The sequence below is a fragment of the Crinia signifera genome, chromosome 5 (genome assembly GCF_055691185.1).
Source record: "Crinia signifera chromosome 5, ASM5569118v1, whole genome shotgun sequence".
Lineage (NCBI taxonomy): Eukaryota > Metazoa > Chordata > Amphibia > Anura > Myobatrachidae > Crinia > Crinia signifera.
The window spans coordinates 149,938,373-149,961,858 of NC_139221.1; the positions used below are offsets into that span (position 1 = coordinate 149,938,373).

At 41.4% G+C, this 23,486-nt stretch overlaps 1 protein-coding gene across 1 annotated transcript in view; it reads right to left on the minus strand.

Moving 5' to 3' along the window:
* LPCAT1 (lysophosphatidylcholine acyltransferase 1) overlaps positions 1-23,486 on the minus strand; it is a 121,631-nt gene that overhangs the window by 26,431 nt on the left and 71,714 nt on the right. Inside the window, exons 3-7 of the mRNA XM_083188115.1 lie at positions 22,235-22,449; positions 17,434-17,546; positions 13,595-13,655; positions 8,161-8,219; positions 355-389 (exon numbers count right to left, since the gene is read on the minus strand). Coding sequence (XP_083044241.1) covers positions 355-389; positions 8,161-8,219; positions 13,595-13,655; positions 17,434-17,546; positions 22,235-22,449 — 483 coding nt within the window. The remainder of the gene's footprint in view (positions 1-354; positions 390-8,160; positions 8,220-13,594; positions 13,656-17,433; positions 17,547-22,234; positions 22,450-23,486) is intronic.

The window sequence follows — 23,486 nt, forward strand, 5'->3', positions numbered from 1 at the left end:
TAGTTGTGGGCCAGATATCGGGAGTTCAACAGGATCATGCAATTTACAGGTAAGTAATATTTTTGGGTCAGGTTTCAACTGCTACTATTTCTCTTTAACAGGGAATCAAGATACATCATAGTCACAAATTTTGGGTGAAAACAGTCAATTATTGTGCAATATATTTTACTCTATGCAGTGGTCCTTATTGTCCTTTCAGCAACTTGGCGCTGTAAGACTTGCAAATCTGGAAACTAGCGATCTAACTTCCACCATGGCAAAACAATTTCATTAAAAATTAAGATTTCTCAGCATTAACACATCATAGCACATAACACAACATACAGTAACTGTTAAAAAAATAAACAAACTTACGCTCCAGGACCTTGCCACGTCCAGGTTATTGTGTCCTAGAAAATAAATTAGATTAAAAAAAAACTTTAAACAAAATCTAAAAGCCATCAAACAAATGTCTCTTTAGTGTGGCCACAGTAACTGTACCCAATCACTTCCAGGTGGAAAAGCATTTAAGTTAAAATGGTAATTTCAGAATGATAAAGGATTGCTAAGTTTGATAGATAATGTATGAGTATTACACTACTACATTATGGAGAATTCTGAGAATGTAAACAAAGATAATAACGCTCTGCTCATGAACTACTGAAGTAGTGGTTGGCAACTGGCCACTTTATCTTTACAGCCCACTCTGACTTTATGCCATGGACTGGTCAAGAGTAGACTTTTGCAGAATGAGACCTCTTATGTTGGACAACATTATGATGCATTCCATAGTTACATAGTAGATAAGGCTGAATAAAGACTTGCGTCCATCGAGTTCAACCTAGTATTTAATAGCTTATCACTTGTTATATAGTATGTTCTGATATTTTTAAAGACAGATTATGATTCTTATTTATACCCTTGGATGTTTTCAACCAATAAATGTTTGTCCAACCTTATTTTAAACATATTTATTGTGTCTGCCGACACCACTTCTCCAGGAAGAGAGTTCCACAGTTTTGACTGCTCTGACTAAAATTATTTTTTTCTTCTAATGGAAAAAAATCTTCTTTCTTCTAATCTAAACTCGTGCCCTTAATTCCTTTCTTGCAGTAAAAAGGGTGCTTGACAGTTCCTTATATTGGCCCTTGATATATTTGTACATGTTGAGCATGTCCCCCCTTAAACAGCTCTTCTCTAGTGTAAATAGTCCCAAATTGCTCAATCTCTCCTCATAGCTTAAATTCTCCATTCGCCTAATTCCACACTATACAAACTCTCTAATTCCTCTGTTGGCGCTAAACAATAGTGAAGTCATTTTTACACAGTAGATAAGCTAGTGACTGACAGTCTGAGTACCATGTGAGGGAGTTTGGATTGCTTATCAAAGGGGTTTTGGGACATTTTTTGGCAAGCAGACAGAGTGTATATGGAGGATGTTTGTTTAAGTGCAGCTTGAAGATTTTAATAATAAATATAGCCCACATACATACATACATACATACATACATACATACATACAAGCCAATATTTAGAAGAACCTATATAAAGGATTATAACCCGTGATAAGCAAATCCAATTCAAATAAACCGATTTCTTGTTGTTGCTCAGTAGGATACAAAAACGTGTCTTACCAGTCTTCGTTAACATTTCAAACTTGTTTACTTTTATTTACTCTTATTCATTACTACTCTGATATTAAGTTCAGACTACAAAGAGCCTTAGAATCATCCAAAGTGGAAATGATTACAAAAATAGTATTTTAGAAGCTAAAATAATAATAATTTAACTACATCCTCTGTAAAAACAAAAATTATAAGATTAATGCCCCATACGTAAACTTAAGGTGGCCATACACTAGTAAGATCTGGCTGGTTGGAACAAAAACATGGTTGTGGATGAGTGGTTCTCCAGCATTTCCAAGCAATTGGTCAACTGTCATTTGCGGTCATCCATAACCATGTTTTTATTCCAACCAGACAGATCTGCAGACAAATCTGCGTGTGTATGGCCAGCTTTAGAATATACTCCTAACACAGTCAGATCTGGTAAGCCAATTTGGAAATTATCAAAAATCGTTTAATAGAAAATGAATTTGTCAGTAACAGATTGATTAGTTATCTGTGGCCAATCAATGCAAAACTTTTATAAAACTTTATATAGTGATCATATTGTACTGCATGATAATCGAACAACAAGTTTGTGTAATTTGACCAAACACAGCCATAAGAGTCTCAGAAAAGTATTATAAATGTCAGCTACGCACAGGGCATGCTGTGATAAGATGCTCTGGATCCATGGGAAATCTTCCCCTCCAAGCCCTGCCTATGCAGCAAGGAGGTGGGAGCAATAACGGATTAGACTCTAAAGTGACTGAGCCTGAGGAGCTGCGATAGGTACAGTATTATATATTTCATTAATTTACAGTTTCTTATATAGCGCAGCAGTTTCCGTTGCGCTTTACAATAGTAGACAGTGATAAAACAAACTGGGTAACTACAGACAGACTGCAAGCTTACAATCTATAAGGATATAGGAGGGAAACACAAGGACAGGCATAAGTAATAGCATAGCTTGTAGGTCCGAAAGGGAAGTTATTTAATACATAAGTGCCTCATTCATCGTGGAAGGGCATTCCATAGGATGGAAGCAGCCTGATGAAAGTCCTGTAATATTGAATTGATAGCTAGTGTTACGTGCAGAAGAGAGACAAAGATCTAGAGGAGTGGTCGAGATGGGAAATATTTTGTGATAAGTAGAGAGATATAAGCTGGTGCAGTATGGTTAATAGCTTTATATGCGAGTAGAAGAGTTTTATATTGAATACGGTAAGATACAGACAACCAATGAAGGGACTGGCAGAGCGGATCAGCAGATGATGAGCGTCTTGCAAGGAAGATCAGCCTAGCAGCAGCATTTAAAATGGATTGCAGTGGTGAGAGTCTGTTCTTGGGAAGACCAGTTAGGAGACTATTGCAATAATCAATGCAGGATATAATGAGTGCATGGATAAGAGATTTAGTAGTGTCTTGTGTGAGATACGGTCGTATCTTGGATATGTTTTTTAGATGCATGTAAAAGGATTTGGAGACAGATTGAATGTGCTGAAGAAAGGACAGTTCAGAGTCGAGGATGAACCCCAAGCAACGAGCTTGTGGGGTAGGGTATATTGTCGAGTTGTCGACAGTGATGGAGATATCAGGATGGTAACTGTTCTTAGTTGGCGGAAATATAAGTAATTCTGTTTTGGAAATATTGAGTTTGAGTTGGTGAGAAGACATCCAAGATGAGATGGCAGAGAGACATTCAGAGATTCAGCCCAAAACCACTGGTGACAACTCTGGGGTTGATAGATAGATTTGAGTATCATCCGCATATAAGTGATACTGAAATACAAAAGAGCGGATTAGTTTGCCAAGAGAGGAAGTACAGATTGAGAAAAGCAGAGGACCTAAGACTGAGCCTTGCACAACTCCGACTGACAGAGGTAGTGAAGAGGAAGTAGAGTCAGAGAAGCGAACACTGAAAGAGGAACAGGCAGGGTGTCCCAAGATGGAGGTCCGCATTTTAAAAATGGTATAGCCAGACCTGGGCCCTATAGATGACTATGACTGGATAGTCACATGGAACTGCCTCACCTTTTTACTACTGGTGTTATATTTCAACAATTATTTGTTCTACATAAAACGCATCTGACATCAGTGAGACTGGCCAGGTTCGGGGCTCACTCTTCCTCTGCATGTCGGAAATGTTTAACTGGAGTGGGCACCTTTTGGCATCTGTTATGGGACTGCCCACTTGTTAGGGATTTTTGGTTTAGGGTAAAGCTAGCTTTAGACTCCATGGGCATAGCTTCTATTTCATTGACATCTAAATGATGTGTGTTAGGGGCTGCTGAAGATGGCACTTTATTTCAGGCAGATTTGCTGTGTGTTATAAATGTGTGTGCTCTGGCTAAGGTCATTGTTGCCTGCTCCTGGATGGCCTCCACTGGCCCTGAATCCTCCGACTTACAGGCTCTCATCAACTCCACTATCGATCATGAGCGATAAGTTTATATGAGTAGGCAAGCCAGTGTTAAATTTGAGAAAATCTGGTTGAAGTGGATGGAATCTCCTTTCTATGCACGAGAGGGCACTGATTAGGCGTACAGACTACCTAACATTTGCAACCAGTCACTTGCGAATTAAGGCAGCAATAGTTCCTTGGGTTACAATAAATTGTTTTATAACACAATTGACGTCAGCATATTTCGACTTCCAGTTGGTTATAGCATTATTGTTTTCTTTTGGGAGAGAAGAAATGAAAACTGTAGGGCAATAAGCGTGCATATATATTTGCATTGTTTTTAACATGCTATGTTGGTACCCATTTCTTAGTTGACCACATTTTTTGATCACACTATATTCTATTGATGTACTTCTCTGCTTCAGCAGTTTTATATCAGAGCATGCTATTACTGGTTTTGATTTGTTGCCATGTTAAAAATGTCCGTTTATCTTTATTTTTGTCAAAATGTACAATATAATGATCACAATGTACCACACTTATTCTTGTTAATAAAAATCAACCAAACTAGAAGGATGGGGAGCAGGAGTCAGAATAATATTTATGCCAAGGGCTATGGAAAAGTACAGACAATAAGTGCAGATCCCATCTCTCCAATCCCTGGCAAATGGCTGCAGCCGGGTCGGTAGGGAACGATGGCTGATCAGGAACGATGGGTAGAGGGGTTTGTGGGCCATCAAATGGGGGTGACCAGGGTAATATGCAGTGCAAGGGGAGGTAAGGGCCCCAGGATGGGGGTGCCAAGTGCTAAAACTAGTGCCAGGGTGTGTGGAGGCCAGAGGGATTAGGATGTTATAGCCATAAATTGGGTGATGTGACAATGATAGTCAGGCATAGTCAGAGGGAAGCGGTGGCAGTATATAGTGCCATGAATTGTTGATGAAGGGATTGGTGTCTTGCTTAGGACCCTATGAAGTCTAAATCTGCCTCTGATGAAGACTCACTGTCTAAAGGACATACATTGCATAACTGGTTGCCAAATTCAATTACCCACAGTAAATCACTGCAGGTGAAAGGGTGTGGTAGCCTCATGCTTTAATGCCTAGCAACTGAACCCAAGCTCAGGGGTATCAATTAGTTCATGGTAATTTATTACAGCTAATTGAATTAACCCCTTACTCAATCAGATAGGAGGCCAAACACTCATTTGGCATGTTGGGGAATGAGTGTGGCTACTGCATACTGTATTTTAATGGTACATCCAATGGTAGGGTCACAAATGTAATCATTGCGTCAGAAGACTCATAAAGTGGTCATCGCACAGGCAGATGCACCATGGGAAGGACTGCATGCGCAGTCTAATACCAGGCAGAGTCTGAGCACTCGCTGCCCGGCTGTCCCCAACCCGTTGTGCGGCCTGCGCAGCCTGATTATGTCACAGGTCACGCTGCGCAGGCCGTAGCACTGCACCCCCAGCGTCGGAACCAGCTCGCCACCCAGCCGCCTGCCTCCTCGCCGCGCCACCTGCCTCCCTCACTCCCCAAAAGTAAGTGTGTGGCCCCGACCCCTGCTCGCCACCAGGCCACCCATGTCATACCCACCGTCTGTCTCCGCACTGCTGCCACCTGCCACCCTCCCCAAAAGTCAGTCAATGTGGGGCACAGGGGCAATTTTCTTTTAGGCATGCCAATCCCAGGATCCCGGAATTGAGCATTATTCAATCGCGATTCCCGGAATAGAAAAAATGCCCCGGGATTGGCATCCCTACTTGCCATTCATAGTCATAATTATTGGTAAGCGGAAGCAGACATGTACTAATTGTGTTTTTCACCATGATGGCAGACCAGATTGCAAATGTGTGACAGCACATCACAGCAACATGAATGTTTTTAGTGGATGGTTCTCTAGGTTATATCCTGGAAAAAAGGCTGTGAGAGAAGTAAACAGTGTGGAATTGTTGTAAACTCCATAAAATAGCGCTTCCTTCTCTTATGAACAAACACCATGAAAGGTAAACAGAATAAAAATTCAACCTTCTTCTAGCTGTGTAATTACTTCTGTAGAACAGAATTTATAAAGGAATACCTTACAGCAGTAACAATTAACTATTACCCAGAGCATGGATGCTTTAAGAAAGGAGGCGGCCCTTTTGCAGCCTCTTCCGTTCAGTCTCTCCTCTCTACTGGCTGCAGTGCCGCACTGCGAGCGTGGTAGACTCTGAGCACTAGAGGGATCAGACCTCTACGGTTAATGCGCAGAACTCCGAAAAATGGTGCTGCGTCCATTTTGTTTGTTGATTCCGGCAGCGATGCTGTCCTCTCTGAGGGGTAAGTAGTCCAATTTTGTTTTGCAATTCAAATAGTATGGTTTAAATGTTTCAATTAATTGTCATTTCTTTAACTTTTTCTATAAAAAAAATGGTCTACATTGAAGGTTAAACGATGTTAACCCCTTCAGTGGTGTTTTTTTTTTTAGGGAGTGCTCCTCACTGGGTGATTTTTTTTTTTTGGGGGAGCGCTCCTTAAAAAAAAAAGCCACCACTGTAACCCCCGGGTTCGGTCAGTGTCGCTTAACAGTCCATCAGCCGCTGCTCGTCCCTGCCCCCGGCAACCCGGCTGTGTGTGGCGTGATGTTACAAGGTCATGCTGCACACAGCCGGGGGAGGAAGGCAGGGCCGGGCAGCATTAGCTGGGTAGCTGGTAAAGCTGAGCGTGGATCTGATCTCTGCGCTCAGTTCAGCGGCGCTGCCCTGCAGGAGGGAGTGCAGGCAGTGGCACGCCTGAGAATTTTCTGTTTGCCGTTCTGCGCACTGGAGCATAACCTGGAAAATTTACGGGAGTGCCACTGAAGGGGTTAATGTTCTTATTTTAAAGTTGTTCACCAGTGGATCTGCCACTAGCGTTAGGGCTGTTGAGCCTGACTAGACATTTAACTGGAAAGGGTTAAAAATGTACATTGCACCCATTATAAATACGCCACTGACCCAGAATAGGAAGAGTTTATGTCCTAGTTGCCTGATGCAGAGTGTCTGAAAGCTTTGCTCTCAGCTCCAGGGAAAGGCTCTAGTTTGCTCTTTGTAGCTGCTTGTGTTGTAAACAAGATACATGACAGCCGGGGGATTTTATAAGCTCCCAAAAGCCAAATGACTTCTCTTTACTTATTTCTGGTCATAAACAGAGACTCAGGCACAGAAGGGAATTAAGACAACGCCACCCTCCCAGATGGTGCCAGCTACACCTAATGAATATACCCTGCAGAATGTAGCGCATGGGAGGTCGGGCCACGTGATGTCTATATGTTATTGTTTTCAGTGTTAGATATTTATCCACATTAAATTTCAATCAATTTAAATAGATACAGCTTTAGACTCTGCCCTTTGATCTGCTTTGGGGATATAAAATACTGTAAAAGAACACTGCCTGAGAGTCTGGTAAAAATGGTCTCCACTTCCCAGTCTATACTGTTTGATTGGTCACAGGCAGGCCCGGCGACAGGGGGGGGGGGGGCTCAAAGGGGACAGCTGACCGGAATCAGCCACTCATCCCTGCAGTCAGCCGCCCGGTACTCGATTGCTGTGGGCGGCTGACCCATAAACCAACCCCCCCCCCCCCCTAACAAGAATATTTGCGGCCGCGGTGCTGCAGACTCGGGAGGGGAAGCTTCCTGGGGATGCCTGTCAGAACACGCAGCTCCGGCCACCGCTTACACACACTGACATGAGCGCCGCAGCAGCACGGGCTCATGTCAGTGTGTGTAAGCGTGCGGAGGCCGGGAGCTGCTTTTTTAAACAGGCATCCCCAGGAAGCTTCCCCTCCCGAGTCTGCAGCGCAAATATTCTTGTTGGGGGGGGGGGGGGGTGTTATGTGTCATCCACCCACAGCAATCGAGTGCCAGGTGGCTGATTGCAGGGGGCCCTCAGAAATATCAATTTATGGGGCCCCAAGATTTCTGTTGCCGGCCCTGGTCACAGGGATGTATAGAATACAGCTGGGATGTGTAGTTTGTATAGGAAGAAATCAGACTGCAGAGATAACTATGTAACTGTGCACGTCTCACTCCTCCATATTTATAGGGTATGTCATTTGGTGATTTTTTTTTTAGATTCCGACAGCAAGACATTACAAAGGAGACACAAGACAAGAATATAACATTTTGCTAAGCAAGATTACTTACCATTTTATTAGGATATCTCAAAACCACAGGCTGCACTGGAACACCAGGAATAAAAGCACCTTTACAGTAACAAAAAAAAGAACCGGTTATATAATTATAAAGATGAAGTACTGTAACAGTGTAATATAATGGATCAGTGCTATTTATAGAGCTTATTAATGAATAGAACAGCAATGACTGATGTGCTTATTCTTAGCTAAATATTACTACAATACTCTTCAAAAACCATAGACATGCTTGAGGGGAGATCTATTTCTCCCTTATGGAAATGGAAAGTTGGAAAGTAAGAACTTGCATGACTAGGGGTATGCGGTCATTCGGTCAACACTATTAAGATCGGCTCCAGCATTCGGTCGACATTGGGAATGTCAACAGTCAAAAGGTCAACATGTGTTCAGGTTTCTTTGAGCAGACATGTGCCGACAGGCGGTATTACATGCCCTAAAATTTACTACACTGTGTCGACATTCGGAACTAAAAATTGAAAAACCCATGTCGACCCAATGCTTGTGTTTGACTCAACCTTAGCCATGTCGACCTTTTTTAAGTGTCCACCTAAGGCCTGTCGACCTTCAGTGGTTGACCCAATGGAGGTCAACCTTATGACCCATACCTGTGATTAGGTAGCATGTCTCCCGTTTTTCTTTAACCAGATTACTGGCTGCATACAAAGCAAAACCCATTAATCACATATAAGTCCTACATGATGCATATTGTGGATATAGCAATTCTGGATTTGAAGTGTCCACTAAACTCAGATAAAATATTAAGGCAGAAACATAGAATTTGACAGCAATGAAATGAACCGCTTGGCCCATCTAGTCTAAATATGTACACACACACACACACACACATTTGCACACTGGGGTTAATTTTGTGGGAGCCAATTAACCTACCAGTATATTTTTGGATTGTAGGAGGAAACTCACGTGAGCACACGCCGATTATACAAACTCCACACAGTTCGGGTGTGGCAGGAAACAAACCTATGACCTCAGCCTTGGGAGGCACAAATGCTAACCATCCCCAAATATTATACAAGAGCACAGTGACATACATTTAGAGACACAAGCAACCTAAAGGAATATATATGGATATTAGAAGCTACCCTGGGTTACTATAGAAGTGAATTAGTACAGGGCCAATACATGCAACCTGGAAGATAGGCATTACAGGTATACAATAGCGTTTGTATTGTACACAGCATTAAGTTGTAAAACTTGATATTTGTTTGACAATTGGAATGTACAGTATCTCTAACAGCAGAATGTGTGACAATACACAAGCTTTACAATGTGTACTTAATAATATGACATTTTTGATAGGAATCTGTTTACAGTATGCTCAGCTCACTCAGTATGTGATGTGCTAGGGGTAAACAGCAGCCAAGCTCCTGAACACTGCAGTTGTTGGAGATTTGCTGCAATCCAACTATGTGGGGTATTTAATAAAGCAAGTTTTGTTTTTGGGCTAGTCAAAAAACGGAAACAAAAAAAATGTACTGTACTATTCAATTGCGGCTGTTTAGTAATTTTTAAAGTCGAAACTCCTTCGGTAAAAAATGACTAAAGTCTAAAACAGCCGCAATTTAACCCGTGCCAGATTTTTCGTTTAGTCTAGTTCTAGACAATTTTGAGTATAAATTCAACCTAAAAATGACTAAAAGGGCTTCTTTTCCCCCCTCGATTAAGCAAAAAATGGCACTTCATTCAATACATCCCTATGTATCAAGCTCCAGAAAATAAAACTTCCTGTAGCTTTTACCTAATAGACAACTCAATCTATTGATGACAATTATTGAAGCCTTCATTCATTTACAGTTTTTTAAATAGCGCAGCATATTCCATTGCGCTTTACAAATGGAAACAACAGTGATTAAACAAACTGGGTAAATAAACCGTCATGGAGGATAAACCGACATGGAGGTCGGAGGGCCCTGCTCGCAAGCTTACAATCTAGAGGGAGAGCTCCTTTTCACACAGAGGGTACTGAAACCCCCCCCCCCCGACCCCCAAGGGACACGGTCGTATTGTTGACCCGACTTAGGTCAACAGTCATAAGGTCGACACCGTTGGGTCGACAGGCAACAAGGTCGACAAGGTTCTAGGTCAACAGGTGTCTAGGTCGACATGGGACAAGGTCATCATGGTATTAGGTAGACAAATGCGTTATGTCGACACGGGTTAGGTCGACAGGTTGCGAGGTTAACATGGGTTTTTTCCACTGTTTTTTGAGCCGACATGTGCTGACAGGCGGTATTTCATGCCCTACCATCCACTAGGGTGTGGTGGGAGAATAATATAGTGTGCCTGAAGCATTTCAAGCAAGCGAGCAATGTAAGGGGCTGCGGTAGACTTCCAACTGTGTCCATGTCGACATTCGGGTCAAAAAACAGTGAAAACCCCATTTCGACCTGTCGACCTGTCGACCTTCACCCATGTCGGCGTAGAACCCTGTCGACCTTGTTGCCTGTCGACCCAACGGTGTAGATCTAATGACTGTCAACCTAAGTCGGGTCGACAATACGATCCACCCCCACAAATGGCTTGCGCATATAGAGGTAGATGGATGCTCATGCACAATATTAATATCATACGCCCACAGTTCTCACAATGTGATGAAGGAGCTATCCTTTGCATTTATAAGAATTATTCATTCATACATAGCAGTTAAAAGCCTCCCCTAAGTATGTGATAAGTGGCGAGATGTATTGCATGCAATATGCAATGCATGATAAAACCAGCTCAGTGTTGAAATGAAACAGACATGTATAATTTACTTCTTCTTATGTTTTTTTCCAAGCTAGATAAAACTCACCCATATGTAAGTTTTGCAATTCACATATTGAAATTCTACTGCAGGGTCCACTGTACCCTGCTGCAAATGGAACAGTGGGTAATTACTGAATTGAAACCATGCTCTGTACATAATGTTAGGCCATCACACAGCTGGCTGACATTACCTTACGCAATACTCCTGTCTAATGTGAGAGTGGTGAACCACTAGAATGCAAGATGCACATGCGACTGCCTTTGAAGATAGCTCCTTATAGGAAGCTGAAGACTAAAGGTTAGTTTACAATATTTGCAATTGTAGGAGGCACTAATAAACATGGGGGAATAACTATATAAAGTGGGATAACATTTAATATTGTATAAGAAAAACAGTTAACTTGTATATATCTGATTTTTAGAAAAAAACAATATTAGGTTTATGAAGACATCGGCTTCCTGGACACTTGCTAAAGTTTAGATTACACTCAGCATTTATAACACCACAGATGCAAAACTGTTCAAACAGTAACAAAACAACAGAAATGGACAAATCGATCAGGCTTGCCAAGCTTTAAAGAGCAAGTAAAAACGTCATTCGTACATTCAGAAAGTCAGAAAAGATGTGGATCGTCGAATCCATGTCTTTTTCCCGTGGAAACGGGTGGCAAGCTTCAAATTTTAAAATTTAACGTCTTTTTTTTGCAAAAACAGATTAGTCTTTTCAAAGAGCCGAATCTGCAGCGGTGAGTCCCGGATGTAAACATCCGTTAAAGAATTAGACATATCGGCCAGCATTGAATACTAAAGCTAAAGTTAGCAGTTCATTTTAGTTTTTTGGTGCTGAAGGTCTGTTTGGAAAATGAATAATCCTTAAAAATGTATAATCAAATTTCCTACCATGCGGTGCTCCAAATAAGAGCTGAAATAAAATTGGGAAATGTACAAACAAACTATGCAATTATTAAGGTTCGGATGAACAGGATAGCAATGATATATCTTAATATAGTCATGACCAATATCCAACCTATTATGCAAAAGCACACGAGAGCTTTACAGTAACCATGGGGTCTAACATGTGACTGTCGTGTTATTTCTTGGATCTCTTTTAAACAATGCAAACATAGAATGACAGAGAGGCTTCATCAGAAACCAATCCCTCAGATTAAATTGAGGATTATTTTTGTACTCTGTGTTGTTTTTTCATGTCCATATTATTAGTGCCAGGAAAAGACAGACAAAAATGCTGACACTGAGCAACAGTTGTGAGCTGATGAGCATTCTATTGTAACCTGCAAAAAGCGGTTTCATTTAACCAGAAGGTGCCCTAGCTGCCAAGTCACTATGCTGCATTTTGGTTCTGTAGAACTGTAATTTATTTCTATTACACATTTAGATCACATCAATTTTACATTGGATATAAATGTACACTAGAAACCTTATTCAGTTGCTATTTTTAATGGGGCCACAGAACCTTTTGTAATTATTCCTCAATCCAGAAGGCCAGATGTGTAGGTGTGGACTGCAGCAGCAGCAGCCACTGAGTATAGGGCACAGACGAAGTTATATCAGCAAAGTCCTGTGTACCAGTGTGTTAAGCAAATATGTCCAGCCAACCACCATCAAACTGCCAACAGCAATCAAATAAACAAAAATCCCCAGCACCACACTGTGCGGACATCTGTCATACTAAAGCGGGGAGACTGGTAAAGCACATTTATATGGCTGTAGCTCTTCTATACATTGTACCCCATCACAAAAAAAATTCACAATGCTCTGAAATATACATATCCAAAAGTGTACTTTATTTAACTTTTTTAAGGGGGAAGGTTAGAATTACATTTAAATTAAACTGAGCTGACATGGCTGAAAGGGCTTTGCGAGGAGAGTGTGGCTGCAGCACCATTGCAAGAAGTGTACTGTGGCTACAGCGCATGCATAGTCCCTTAAATCATTGGTCACTTGCATCCGAGTCAGGTGCACGTCTCGTGGAGGTATACTGTTCCATAACATGGGGGCGTGTTATGCAATGGTATGCCAACAAGGCAAGTTTTCTTAGCAACCCACTGGGGTACAAATGAAAACTTGCAATATTAGCCCTATAGTAAGTTTGCAGCTAGGCACAGGCTTGTTACCCAGAGGCACATATATTTGAGTTAAATAGATTGGTATATCCAATGTACCTTCAACAAGAGAATTCCTATAGCTTAAAACTAATGTTCACACATTCATCAAAGTTGTAATAATATTTTCTGTATGTCTATCAGTTCACAAATGCAGAGGTGTACAAAACATTCATTACAGAATAATTAGTAATCTTTTAATAAAATGTAAAAAAAAATCTGGAAAACTCTGCCAATATATCACTGAACCCTCTGTCACTTATGCCTATATTAGCAAAGGACAAGTACAAAGACAGGCCAAAGCACAGACAAATGTGCAAACAGCAATCAGTAATGCACGAATAATGCAGGGCATAACTTGTACTGTAATATACAGTAGTTAAGTAAATATCAGTGACTGTTTGGTGATGTGGGTGAAGATTATCCAGAATTACACAATAGCAGCAGATGCAACTGCTGGCATGGGCTGAATTATGCCTTTTATAATTTCAGCGGATAGAACCTGGCACAACACAAGGCTACTACAAATTCACTTCCTACCAGGTTTGAAAGTAATGAGGCAGGATCTGTTGGTGCAGGTTCCTTCTGGGAAGATCATTACCTTAAAACAAACAGAAGAAGATGGTAAAGAAAAAAAAAGCTGATAATGCTAGATAAGAGAAAAAAACGGAATCGCCAAAACACTGAATAATAAATTTATATTAAGTTTGTTAGCAGAACTGAGAACTGGATAGTTTTACATATGCACAACAAGTGTAGCTGATATTTAACCCAACAAAGACAATGGTACTTGTTTCCTAGAACGGCGCCACCGATTTTGATTGCATGCATCGGGTCGGAAAAATCGAGTCGATCGCATCGCATGCCAACCAAATCGCATGCGATGCGATCGACCCGATTTTTACATTGGAATCAATGTAAAATGGTCCCTGAGACCCGATTTTACATTGATTTCAATGTAAAAAGCCCCAAAATCCGCCATTTTAATATTAAACCCCCCCTCATGTTTCAAATGCCCCCCCACTGTTAACGCCACCCCACTATTGACGCCAACCCGAAGCGTGGCGAGCGCAGCGGTACGCGTCCTCTGAACTTTTCATACCCCTACTATCCACGTCGGCGTGGAGTTGATGTTATATAGTGAGGCGAACGCAGCGAGCCACCGAGCCCTAGGCGTGGCGAGTGCAGCGAGCCCCGGGAGGGGACGCGGATACCTTCACAGGTATCCGCGTCCCCTCGCGGGCTTCACAGGTATCCGCGTCCGCTCGCCACACTATATAAAATCAACTCCACGCCGACGTGGATAGTAGGGGTATGAAAAGGTCGGATGACGCGTACCGCCACCGCTCGCCACGCTTCGGGTTGGCGTCAATAGTAAGGTGGTGTTAACAATGGGGGGGGGGGGCATTAAACATCATTTTTAACCATATTCAATGTGAAATGGGGCATATTGGCCCATTTCACATTGTCACCTATGTAAAATCGGGTTGATCGTGTTGATCGCATCGCGGCCCATTATAATGGTCCACGACCGACGCGATCAACCCGATTTTCAATTTAAAAAAAAATTAACATTGTTCCCTATGGGGAAAATCGGGTTGATCGCGTCGGTCGCATTAGGGGCCGCGATCAACCCGACAAATTACCTGGTGATTGACACAAAATCGGGTCCATCGCGTTGATTGTATGCCTTAAGTACCTTAAACTTAAGGCATACAATCAACGAAATGGCGCCGTGCTAGGAAACAAGTACCAAGACAATTACTGAAATGGATCTATCACAACCAGTAAAATGGATCTTTATTTTAACATTCAGACCCACATCAAACTTTGTAGAGCTATAGAGCGAGAGATTTATTAAAGCTATGAAAGAGATAAAGTCATAACTAATAAGCGTCTCAGGCTGGGTACACACCTGTCCCACTCAGTCACACACAATATACAATTGGTATATCAAATTAATCGACACAATCTCTTCTTGCATCCTGCAACCCCTTGCTTCCCAGGTGCAGGCTTAAGTATTGCGCCACAGTGCCTGCCTACCTCCTCTTGCATCCTAGTCGCATGGCGTTGCCACTAGGACACATGAATTTTAGGCCAAAAGAGCGATGCCTGACGTTAACAGCATTGCACAGGACCTGTCACACGCCAGGCTTCTCACATGCATGGTATATTAAGGCTAGGTGTATGAAAACACTTCTGTATAAACTGTGAATGACAGTTCACAGACATACAGTACTGGTTGTACACACCAGCTGATCAGTACACAATACATCATACTTTTAGTTAAACACACAATATATCATCCAATCGGCTCCTAATTGCCATGATACAGGCTGTTAAAATAGTTTATGCTCATATATTCAGAAGCAGAGAGCACTCAAATAAGAATAGTAACATAGTAATTAAGGCTGAAAAAAGATGTTAGTCCATCGAGTTCAACCTATTTGACTTGTAACTACTGACTTGAGTAAATGCCCCCATACACTATGCGATTTGGTCCCGATTTCACCCGATTCAGATGGATCGGGCAATGAAATTGGGCCAAATCACATGTCCCAATTGCTGACTGGCTGAGAGAGCGCTCAGCCAATCACTGGCTACCCATTCATTTGTATGAGCTTTTTTTTCCCCTTGCAGCAGTAACAGCACCCTGCTGCGGCTCCCCCTACCCGGCTCTCCACTCGCCGGCGTTCGCCGCTCCACAGCACCCCCTGCCCTACTCGCCGTGTTCCCCGCCTGCCACCTCGATGTCCGCAGCCCCCCTGCTCCCTCCACCTTGCAGCTCCCCAGGAGCCAAGCAAGAATGAAAGGGGTTCCATCTGTACATTTCTATCTGCTGAGTCTAACTGAATTCATAAGTGCAAAAACATAGTATATATTCAGTATATAGATTTATGTATAAAAACGTCCAGATGAGTACATCTGGATCTTGTTATTAAGGACTGTGCCCAATTATTGTTTGGGTTTTATCTGTGTTTGAAAAACGACTAGTAGAAGCTGATTGGTTGGTACGTTATCTTTTACCAAGCTTTAATAAATCACTTCTTAAATGTCATCATTCAGAGAACTAGGGGATATTACTAGAGTGAAGATGTTGCCCTTAGCAACCAGAAGTTACAGTATCTTCTAGAAGGTGCTAGATCATATAATCTGATTGATTGCTATGGGTAACACTTAAAACCTGCACTTTAGTAACTATACCCCCTAGAATGGTCACAAAGATCCCACTGTGTACTGCAAGCATTGCCATTTCTACAACCAATGTCAGGGTTACATAATAAAAGCTGACCTTTGTGGGTCGGATGATAGGAAATGCAGTTTATATTTATGCGTATCGTACACTGAATATGATACACATTGTATACAAACAATGCAGCATCTATAGGTTAAGAATGTGAATGTAGTGACTGACTGTCAAAAGAGGATGCATGCAGGTTTGACAACCAGACACCAATTAAAAAAAAAAAATGTTCAAACGAGCATAAAATGTCAGTTTTTAAAGGTTAATATTTAGGAGGAAACCCCATTCCATTTAATATTGGAAAGTCACTCTTGATTGAAGGGCATGAAATTAAGCATTGAGGAAGGGTTAGGATTTGACATGAGAGCTGCCCTCTCGGCGGGCTTTAACAAGGAAAATGTTTACTAAAATACATGGATCTCTTAAGAACGCAATGTATTCTCCATGCAAACTTTTCACCTTCACCAAATAGAATAAGACAAAAAGCCAATTGAAATAGCCTGAAATTTTCTGGCGTATTGAGATATAAATAACATATTTTTTACTTCACTGTAAAAGCAACCTGGCATTGCTTCTAAGAAAACATGGTTGTTTACATAATAAAGCAACATCGCCAAAATCTCAACACTAACTACAACTCCCAGGCTTTTACATTTGGCCCAAAGTCTGTTTAAGTGCACCTGTCACAGGTTTGGTAGGATCATGGTGCAGAGATATTGTCGTACATTGTTTTTGCATTCTGTAGAGCTTTAAGTATTGAAGAATATGTCCATGGCATTAAAGGAATACAGACATTTAAATCTTCAGCCTTGAATCTACAGGTACGTTTTTCAGGATATTGGGAAATAATGTTGCTATAAACATGCAGTATTTTATTTAGGGATACTTAATCCTTTGAGTGCCAACATCTGTGAGAAATGTTCAAAATATTCAGCGTCACTCACATTTGTTATATAAAATAAAAAATGTGTGTAAATATAGATTATACTTCCTATATACGGTAAACATTACAGGTCACGATAATGAATACAAATGTTTGCTTGCCCCTTTTAGACCTATTTTGACATTTGACACTCAAAGGGTTAAAAGGAAAACACAGAAGCAGGATAAATGATAAACATAGCATCAAATATACCTGTGGCCATATACCATTAGAGAGGGCTCGTCTGCGAATTTCTTCCACCGTTTTCTTCCGAGAATCCTGGTCAGATCGAGAAACGAACACTGGCCGAATAAAGTTGATTAATGCTGGGAAGATAAATAAAACAAACATTAACAACAAATTCTACTAATTATCGCCCCCTTTTAGCTTAGTATACAATAGTCACCAAACAATGGACAACCTATGTCATTCGGGGATGGGCCGCCTCGCTTCTGTCAAAATGATGCTTCTCCCCAAAATTTTCTACTTATTTCAATCTACCCCCTATCTAGTCCTTCTCAATATAATCAATACATTTTATTCTGTTATGTCTACCTTTATTTGGAAAAATAAAAGACGTCGGATGGCCAGATCTCGTTTGTTCAGGTCTAAGTGTAACGGAGGTCTTAACTTTACAAATCTTGAATTATACCAACATGCCTCTCTGTTAGACCAATTAAATGACTAGCTCCCATCAGGCCCTGTGAAGCCTTGCGTAGAAATTGAACAATATCTCTGTAGGGGCTTCCCTCTCTCTGACCTTATTTGGCTCCATGCCTCTGCTAGACCCCTCCCCACCACCCCTGCAAAATCTGTTTTCCATACACTTCGGGTTTGGGACAAATGAATTTCTACATTAGGTGAATTCTCCCTCCCCTCTGCTAAGCTGTCACTGTTGGCGGTCTCAAAACTACTGACTATAAAGACTTATATGAAAACTCAGTGCTCAAATCATTTCAACAGCTCCAATCACAATATGATATTCCTGTGAGGAACTTCTACAAATATTTACGTATTAGGCATTGCCTCATAAAGAAGTTTCCTAATGTCCAATTTTCCTTACCCCTCCCTATTCCGTATGTACTATCACAGTTTAAGACTCGTGATCACAAAAAAGGTATTTTGTAAATGGTACTCGACTCTCCTCTACCCTCCAGGTACATCTTCAGGTAATCGGAGCTTGGAGTTTCCTTGACAGATGATTAATGGAACACTTCCTTTCTTAACATATTTAGAATGTCCAGATGCATGAACCACTAGGAAATTATGTTTAAGTTGATCCATGGGCTTTACCACACACCTGCCAGACTCCAAAAGATTTGGCCTGAGTCTTCCAAATATTGCTGGAGAAGATGTGGGTAAGTGGGATCACTAGTCCATATATTTTGGTCCTGCCCTGTCATTATATAATTATGGATGGAGGTATTTTATTTGACCAAAAATGTTACCAAGGTCTCCATTTCACGGTCCCCTGAATTGGTATTCTTACACGGCTTCCCCTCCCCCGAGGTTCCTGTGTATACGTTGTAAGACATGTTCTCATAGCAACTAAAGCTGCTATCGCTCAATACTGGAAAAAACCTGACCCTCCTCATTTATCCAAGATTACTGCAGCTATTCAGTAATGGAAACTATTAGATTTAAATATTCCATGACTCCAAACTCCTCCCTGACTAAATGGTTACATTGGTCTACCTACTATGAGTCCCATTTAGTGTCATAACCCTCCCGACCTGTTTAAGACTTTGCAGACATACCTGTTTTTCCCATTATCATTTATGTTGTTCTGAGCGAGATGTACTAAGCCTTGAAAAGTGATAAAATGGAGAATGATAAACCACCAACCAATCAGCTGCTGTCTGTCATTTTTCAAGCAAAGTCGGTGACATAGCAGGTAGGAGCTGATTGGTTGGTGGTTTATCACTCTCCATTTTATCACTTTTAAAGCTTAGTACATCTGGCCCTCTCTGTTGACGGAGCAACTGGGACTTTGACATATGGCTTAGTCCCTATTAATTCAATACTTTGGTAGTAGTAGTTAGTTTATTTATAAAGCGCCACAAAGTGTCTGCAGCGCCGTACATAGCAAACAAAATACAAATTACAAGGTAACGTACAAGGTGTGTTGACAAAATACAGCATAAATAGGGTATAGCTGGTAGTACTAAAATCAGCATCAGGTCTGAAGTAGGTGTCGAAATTGTCGAGGAGACTGAAGATGAAGTAGAGGAAGAAAAGAACAGGACAGGAGCACAGGTGAGGTAAAGAGGTAAGGTGAGTAAGTGTGGAAGGAGGGCCCTACTCATAAGAGTTAACAGACTAAAAGGAGGTTGGTGGACGAACGAAAAACAATAGGATAAGTAGGAACGGATGGAGGGGTAAGGTAGGCAGGATAGGAAGAGCGAAAGAGGTTAGGAGGAGGAGGTAACCTAGATATTGCTCTAATGTGCATGCTTTTCATTTTTTTTTTTGTTCTAATTTATATTCAGCCACCCTACAGGCTTTGACGGTGTGTGACTATGACGTTTTCCATCTGTTTGAGGCTATACCTGGCATCACCCCCACACTACATCCCTTTAGACTGTTCTTCTATCCCCATTTTTACCCTTCATCTTTCTTTTCATTCTTTCTTCCTCTTTCTTGTTTTGTTTACTTCCTTTTAAAACTTACCAATGATGTGTGTGCTTTCTGTTAAACGCAGAACTGATCTCCCATGTATTAAATTTTCTGCATATGTTCTAATGTACAATTTACCTAATTAAAATACTTAAGTTAAAAAAACAGGAAAACTAATTCAAGTCCTATTACCATTTTCTTGGAAAAAGGTTAATAAATAGTAAATTGAAATCTCTGACTTTTAAGAAACACCAGTCTAGTGGAGGTCAGCAGCGTTATTGTAACTTATACATCACACTTTAACATTAAGTAATAAATGATCACATAACCCAGCTGAACCCAATGAAGTAGATCACCAAATGTTTTGCAATACCAATAATTTGACAAATGAACACGTTAAAATCTGTAAAATATTAGCAAACCTTTGTCTAATTGCCAGATATTTAATACAAAGTTGGTTAAATGCATTCTTGGAATAGCTATAAAAGTTTCACTTAGTTCAAGTATATTATGTTATCTTTACTTAATCTAATAAATACAGTTTTGGTCTGTTAACTTCTCCTGAAACTGTAAAGTGAAGTTTCTGTCTGCATCCTGTGATCCCTAATGGCTCGCTGCAAACAGGATTTTGTTTGGAGGCTTTCCAAGTATCTGCATTTGAGAACAACATATTATTAGAGTAGTCAGCTTAAAGGCTGTAGACACAAGTGAGCTTGTATTCAGACCGATCTGACTTTTGGAGAATCTCCACTATTTGCAGTACCAGGTGTAAAATGTAATTATACTTTGTTTAAAGACAAACTATGGGGCAGAATAAGCAACGAGCAATATTCTTGTTCTCAGTTGTTACAGTGATAAATAGTGCTAAAGCCATTCAGCAGGGGTGCAGCGAGGGTAGAACCAGTGGAGCATGAGCTCCGGGTGTCAAAGAGTAGTAAGGTGCCAATCACCACACTCGCTGGCAGATGGTTAGCCCTCCGGATGCCGTCCGCAGCAGAGGTGCAGAGTCTCTGTCTGAGAGCATTACAGAGACCCTGGGCCCTGGCCACCACCACAGGAAAGACACTATAAAGGTCTTGCCTCTGTCACACTGACAGACGCTAGAGGTGCAGGATGAGCTCTGGCGGCTGTGGCCATCTTTGGAGTGATGCAGGATCTCTGTAATGCTGTCAAAGACTCTGCACATCCGCAGTGGACAGGCAGGTGGACGGGTAGGCTGGCGGGGGGGGCAATTTAACCTGGGCAACGAGCATTTAACTCCCCCTGGGTAACAACCATGTAATCATCCTTGGCTACAAGCATGTAATCCCCCTATGGCAACAAGCATATAATCACCCCTAGCAATGCGCATGTAACCCTCTATGGCAACAGGCATGTAGTCCCCCTTGGCAATAGGCATGTAATTCCCCCTGGCAACGAGCATGGAACCCCTGGCAACAAGAACATAGGTAAGCGGCACTTCAGGGGCATTACAGTATCTGAAGCAGCACTAATGGGGGTGTTCTATGTGTAAGGCAGCAGCACTACAGGGGGGACATTATATTTGTAAGCAGCACTAATATGGGCATTGTGTGCAACGCAGTAGCACTAGAGGGGGGCATTATATGTTTAAGTGGCACTAATGGGACCATTATGTGAACAATGGAGCACTGCTGGGCGGCATTATATATGTATGTGACACTCTAGGGGACATTATGCCTGTAAGCAGCACTACAGGGTACATTATGTGTAAGTGGCACTAAAATGCCCTGGGGGTGTGCTAAATTTAAAATTTTGCCTGCTGCTAATAAAAAACAACCCCCCACCCGTAGGGTTAACAAACCCCCCAACCCTGTGCGGCCGATGCCTCCAGTTCTCCCGGCTCCTGCTGCAAATAAAAAGTGACACTCAGAAAATGGCTGCCCCCATACAGCAGACCGTTTTTACGGTTGCTAGATGAGGCCGCCGCCTCCTCTAGCATCCTCGAAAACTTTGCATTATGGGGGAAGCCATTTTTTGAGTGTCACTTTTTATTAGCAGCAGAAGCCGGGAGAACCGGGACCCGACAGAAGCGCCGGCGGCAGGAGGTACCGGCCGCACGGGGTTGGAGGGTTTGTTAACACCTACAGGTGTTTGTCAACCCTACGCGGGGGGGCTGCCCGAATTTGCCGCAGGGGGGGGTGCAAATTTAATAGTTACACCGCTGTGCATATAGCAAACAAGCAGCAACATTTTGCATATTTTTATATTTCTATCTTTACAGCCTCCAAATTCAACTAATATCTTGTGAATGATTATACTCAAAGGACTTCTAAATTTACTGTTATATTTAGCATTTTAAACATGATAAAAACTCATTACAAAGTCCACGTTATTTTAAAAAAAAAAACGAATACAATAATGTTTACAACGGACTCACTTCCCCAAACAGGAATGTCTTTGCTTTCCGCCTTCATCACGATAGATGCCATCGTCATAGTTACAGGGATGGCATCAAAATAGGAGGAGTGTGGAGCAAGGGTGAGAATGGGAGCTTCTGCAGGTAAAGCCTGTCTTCCCTTCACTGTCACCCAGTGAAAGCCACCAGCAAACCACATTGTTCGCATTATTACTTTTAACGAAATGTCCAAAAACCTGCAAAAGATAAGCAGCAGCAAAACAGACCATTACTAATTTCATCAAGTAAAAATATACAGATCAAGAATGGCCACAAGTTTAAAACTGCAGATATGAATTAATTGTATTTCAGTATCTTAAATCCGACCCTCAGTAGCAGGTAAAGCAAAAAATATAGAATGGAAAACAAAACAAAATAGTTTATCTACTAAGGGATGAATGTTGGAGAAGCAAATTCATACACACATCTGGTTACACAATGCACACTGGATAATTAAAAGAGGAATACAGGATTTCCAAGGTAGCATATCCTTCCTTTGGGACAAATGCTGTATCACATTTTGGATGCAATGCATATCTAAAATATATCCAAACATAAAAAAAAAAAAAATGATGCCAATTACCCATATGTGTTTCTGTACCCTTACCCCACCCCTCTTCCGCCATACAGTTTGTACTGTTGCAGTTGGATGTTAAGCTTTTCATACAGTACCAATTCGTATTGGGCTTGAGAATCTGTTCAAAAGCTAGAATTTTTTTCTTTAGCTAAATTAATCTCCTTTATAGAAAATTCAATAATGAGGAGCATGATATATAAAAACAATGGCTGTCTGCCAGAGTACTGAGGGACGTTGACGCCACGTGACCCGGAAGCAGTAGCATGCCAATACATTCAGCGCGGGACCCCGGTGACTCACTCACTCATGCACATGGGCACATTTATTACCTCTTTATACTAGGTAAGATCACATTTGTTTGTCACTTTTCCATGCAATTGCACCTTTCTTTAGATAGATGGTGACATTTAGGGGTGCCCAACTGAAATTAAATCTTGCTCTTGAACCAGCCAATCTAAATATATTGTAGTGCCCCTGCATATTTCCTTGTGGGTAGACATATGCCAGCACATTGTGGTATTGCAAAAAAAATGGTTACTTTTACAAGAAGAAAAAAAGAAACGGTCTGCATATCCAAGGCAGAAATTTCTGAGCTACACACACAGTGTGCCCCTAGCTTAAACGTATTCCAAATTCTTAAAAGAACATATTATTTGT